Consider the following 5000-nt stretch of genomic DNA (forward strand, 5'->3'; position numbering starts at 1 on the left):
CATCATCATCATCATCATCATCATCGTGGAAATGTGTTTCAATTGCATTAACTTCAAAGTGAAGATTAAACCCAAGCTTCATTTCGAAGCTCTCTTTCTGTGAGGAACTTTAATTTTCAGTTAACTTTTCTTAGTGTTTACTGTCTTTTTTTTTATTTTTATGTTTTTATTTTTATTCGGTCATCTTAAAACGAGAACATGTTTGTTGTCCAACACAAACAATGTGTTGAAACAATCTTTTCCAAAGTGGTCCCAGGCCTGAGTGACTCCTAGACTCCTAGCGGACGATCTGCTAGACAGACAGAGGGCCACGCATCAGAACTCTCTGTACAACGTTCTCTGGTGATTTTCTTGCATCGCTTTGGTAAATGTATTTGAGGCTGTGAAACCGTCTTTTTTCTAGCCATGTTTTTCTATGTGTTTTCCTTTTTCTTTGTTTTTTTAAATTCTTTTTTACTATAACCTATGCACTGCTTTTCCTTGTTACTCTGTCTTGGCTGTGCCTTTTCAAATGTAAGAATTATGTAAATGTGTTCAATCCAAATCATTTCTTCGACAAAACCCCATGTCAATATTGCACAAAAGCTTTTTGTAAAACAGCTTTGGTTATTTTTTATATAAAGGAATTGATTAAAAAAAATGTATTCAAAAATAAGAAGCTTATTTTGTTGTTGAGGAACAAAGATTCTTTAAATAAATATAAGGAATTGAATGCTCTTCAATATTACAGTTGTATCGGACATGTGAGTGTGTGTGTGTGTGTGTGAGTATGTGTGTGTGCTTGTGGTTGTGGTTGCGAGTGTGATACCACCGTATCTTCTCCAAGCAGCAGCAACATGAAAGACAAAGACTTTTTTTTTATGAAACAGACTAAATTTACTTCTGATGGTTATGAGAAATAAATAGATCCAGTAAAAACGTACACCGCCACATCTTGTCCACCGCTGTCGTCGAATCACATCAGTGTCTCCGAGATAATGTGAGAAAAACACAGCAGGTATATCATTCAAACACGCACGCACGCACGTACACACACACACAACATGTCAAATCAGGCCATTCATACACTTAAAAAAGTACATTATTACAATAATAATAATAATAATAATAATATTTAGTAGTAGTTGCAGAAGTCCCCCTACTAACCCGCACTTATCCTGCATTTGTGCCGTCAGCCATTTGTCGTTGCAAAGTTTCAAGGTTGGGACAGAATATCTAATTTCCTAAAGCCCAAAGGTCTTTAGTCTGTGAGGCGGGCCACAGGATCCAGATCAGTGGCCCGGTTATTTGAAAGGCCTATAAAAACGGTCGTCCATGTTTGACGACCCGACTGCTACCTTGCAGGATGAGAGCACGGCGCCCCGGGACCTCTGCACTCGCCACCTCTGCAGCGTCAGCATCAACCGCAGACTACGCAGCGCCCTGTTAAGACTTAACATTTCAATTTGAAATCTATTATTTTAATCATGTGTACGAAACGTTGCAAAGAATGAGTTGCGGTCTCGGGAGTTTCCGCAAAACCACCGATTTTTTTTGTTTGTTTGTTTGTTTGTTTGTTGTCGTTTATTGTTTATTCCTCAGGCCCACTAAGCATGCCACACTGACACAGCGGTTCACAAAGAGAGGTCGAAGGTCGCCGACATAGAGAACACGTCTAAATAATAATACTGTCCGGTCGCAGCGCGGTCGTCCCGACACGGAGGTGACGCGGCCGCCCATGCTGCTCTTCAGTCACAGTCCTCGTCGCCCCCCCCCCCGCCCCGATTGGCCGCCAGGGGCCGGCCAATCAGAGAGCAATTACAGTTAGCGTCAAAATAAAAAAAATTATAAAACAAACAGTAGCTTTAGTCGATGACCTTCGAAGAATCTGCTAGTTGCATAAAAACTCCTGGAGTGAGAGGGGGGCGGGGGGGGGGGGGGTCTGTTCCTGACGGACATCACTCTCAGGTCATCTTGCGGCCCACCTGCCACTGGCTTTCCCGTTGCCACGGCAGCAGGTGGAGGGGGGGTCAAACTTGGCAGCCTCCCTCTCGGTTCGTTTTCGCTGACAGTGTACAGAGTGTCGGCCAGCTCTGCCGCTCTCGGCTGACGACGCGCAGCGGCAACGCCATGGCTCCACCCCCCACACTCGGGGGCGGGGGGGGGGGGGGGGGGGGCTTGGGGCGGCTCTTCAGCAGGGATGATACCCACTCATCCACCCCCACTCACCCCCCTAACCCAACCCGTACTGCGGTACCCGACCCCTAAGAAGAGAGCAGAGTCCCCGGGGGGGGGGCTGGATGGGGAACGGTGGCGGAATGTTCTGGAGGAGTGGTGGCAGGTCCGAGGGGCGTTCGGTTCCCTGTCCCGGTTGGGAAATGGTTTCCACACCAGTCACGCGTCATGGGAATCAAAGTCGATTTGCGCCCCCACCTCTCCAAAGAAATGCATAATATATGTTTTTTTTAAATATCTAAAGTAGGGACCAGAACCAAAAGCGCTCGGCCCCCAAACACAAGGGCGAGCACGACGAGAGCATTAGGAAAAACTTGCGTTGACGTTTACACGACTCGAGTCCATAATTTAACCATTAGAACAGAACAAAATAACCTTAGAGAATCAAAGTGAACAACAATAAAATATCTGCATCAACTTGCCGGCTGTAGACCGCCACATTTCAGGTTCACATCATGTCAACACACACACACACACACACCACAGGCGCGCACACACACACACACACACACACACACACACACAGGCGCGCACGCACACACACACACACACACACACACACACACACACACACACACCCACACACACACACACAGGCACACATACACGGCATGTAAAATACATACAGTAGTAGTTTAGCAGCAAAAACACCCCTTCGCATGCATGCACACACACACACACACACACACACACACACACACACACACACACAACACACACAAATTTACACACATCTACGTACACACACAACTGCAATTTGAACACTTCCTCTGGTTCCACTCCAGTCATCCACTCTTCCTGTGTGCCAGGGAAGGGTGAAAGATTTGTGTCTGCCTGTGTGTGTGTGTGTGTGTGTGTGCGTGTGCGCGTGCATGTGGAAGTGGGGTGCCACTATCCTCTTTCTCTGGTCAGGTGGATGATCTAGAAGAGCATGCTCTGTCTTCTGTTGATCTTTCCGTTGCCTTGGAAACAATGGGAGGAAAGTAATGACAGTTTTAATACAATTACACTGATTACACAATTACTTGTCACGTCATAATAAAGGTACCAGTTTAGATATTGGAAGTTCGTTAATTATAAATGATCATTGCATATTGTGTGTGTTGTGGATAAAGTGCATGCGTGTGTATGTGTGTGTGTATCTGTGTGTGTGTGTGTGTGTGTGTGTATCTGTGTGTGTGTGTGTGTGTGTGTGTGTAGTCCACCCACTAGAGTCTGGGTAGGAAGAGTTCCTATATCCAGGGTCTCGTTGCAGCTGAATCTCTTTGAGCGTGAATATCGATATACCTGCAATGCAAAACACAGTATTCAGGAAAACGATGAGACACAAAACACAGATTTACAAACAGAGAGGAGGAGATAGGAAGATGAGGAGGAGGAGGAGGAGAGGAGCAGGAAGATGAAGAGGAGGAGGAGGAGAGCAGGAAGATGAAGAGGAGGAGGAGAGGAGCAGGAAGATGAAGAGGAAGAGGAGAGGAGCAGGAAGATGAAGAGGAGGAGGAGAGCAGGAAGATGAAGAGGAGGAGGAGGAGGAGGAGAGGAGCAGGAAGATGAAGAGGAGGAGGAGAGGAGCAGGAAGATGAAGAGGAAGAGGAGAGGAGCAGGAAGATGAGGAGGAGGAGGAGGAGAGGAGCAGGAAGATGAAGAGGAGGAGGAGAGGAGCAGGAAGATGAGGAGGAGGAGGAGGAGAGCAGGAAGATGAAGAGGAGGAGGAGAGGAGCAGGAAGATGAAGAGGAGGAGGAGGAGAGCAGGAAGATGAAGAGGAGGAGGAGGAGGAGAGGAGCAGGAAGATGAGGAGGAGGAGGAGGAGAAGAGCAGGAAGATGAAGAGGAGGAGGAGGAGGAGAGGAGCAGGAAGATGAAGAGGAGGAGGAGGAGAGGAGCAGGAAGATGAAGAGGAGGAGGAAGCTGTGGAGGAGGAGGAGGAGAAGAGGAGGAAGGAGACAAAGAAGAGGAGGAGGCGGAGAGGAGGAACCAGGAGGAAGGTCGCCACGGTAACGTACTCTCATGCAGTGCGGGGACTCGGAGGCCCAGGCTCCTGAAGTAGCCGTGCTTCATGGCTTCCTCCGCCGAGATCCTCTTCTTGGACTCGAACTAGAGGGGCGGGCAGACCAGAGGAGTCCATCAAGAAGGCCCCCAATACAACGCTTTGACCGCCTTGTAGTGAAGTGATTGTGAAGCGTCGCTTTGTATTATACAGTTTTTCCTTATTTAAAAAGCAAACAATTATATTTGAATGCAGCAAATTTGAATGCATTCAAAAAAAAAAGTAATAAACTCCAATGAAGTTTAAATAATCTTAAAAAACAAGCGAAATCACGACCGGCTTCAAAACATGCCCACGATAAAGTGTGCAAAAAACACACTTGCCTCCTTTTGGTTATACATGGTACTGCATTGTATTGCATCAATCATGAAACATAGGGCTACATCTATTCCTTACACTACGGACAGCTACATGAAAAAAAAACGACGACCACACAGAGCTAGACATGAACACTGCTAAAGACTGACAGACCGAGGAAGCCGCCGCACCCCCCACACCAACACCCGCTGCTCACACATTCACCGCGTGTAGAACAAAGACGATCACAGGGGGACTCACTTTTAAAAACGACAACAGCAGCTCGATGCCCTCTGTATCCAGTCTGCGGAGAATAAGAACACACAAGGAGTCGTGTTGATGTTGAAACAGAGACGACGTGACAACTAAATTGAAAAACAATTACGGTCTGTCAAAGCACAATTAAAAAGCAGACGTCGTCGTGTTAAGTGGCTCGACCGCA

The 5000-nt window shown here is 46.9% G+C and overlaps 1 protein-coding gene across 1 annotated transcript in view; it reads right to left on the bottom strand.

The window, feature by feature from the left end:
- Positions 1 to 2787: 2787 nt before the first annotated feature.
- The window catches only part of LOC311370705 (cyclin-dependent kinase 17-like), a gene marked incomplete at its 5' end in the record, with an annotated part of 10851 nt that continues 8638 nt past the window's right edge, over positions 2788 to 5000 (bottom strand). The window contains 4 exons of the mRNA XM_084489036.1: positions 2788 to 3176; positions 3424 to 3501; positions 4218 to 4308; positions 4820 to 4862. Coding sequence (XP_084345162.1) covers positions 3136 to 3176; positions 3424 to 3501; positions 4218 to 4308; positions 4820 to 4862 — 253 coding nt within the window. The 3' untranslated portion in view covers positions 2788 to 3135. The remainder of the gene's footprint in view (positions 3177 to 3423; positions 3502 to 4217; positions 4309 to 4819; positions 4863 to 5000) is intronic.

Source organism: Micromesistius poutassou (genome assembly GCF_964030765.1).
Source record: "Micromesistius poutassou genome assembly, contig: SCAFFOLD_1213, whole genome shotgun sequence".
Taxonomy (NCBI): domain Eukaryota; kingdom Metazoa; phylum Chordata; class Actinopteri; order Gadiformes; family Gadidae; genus Micromesistius; species Micromesistius poutassou.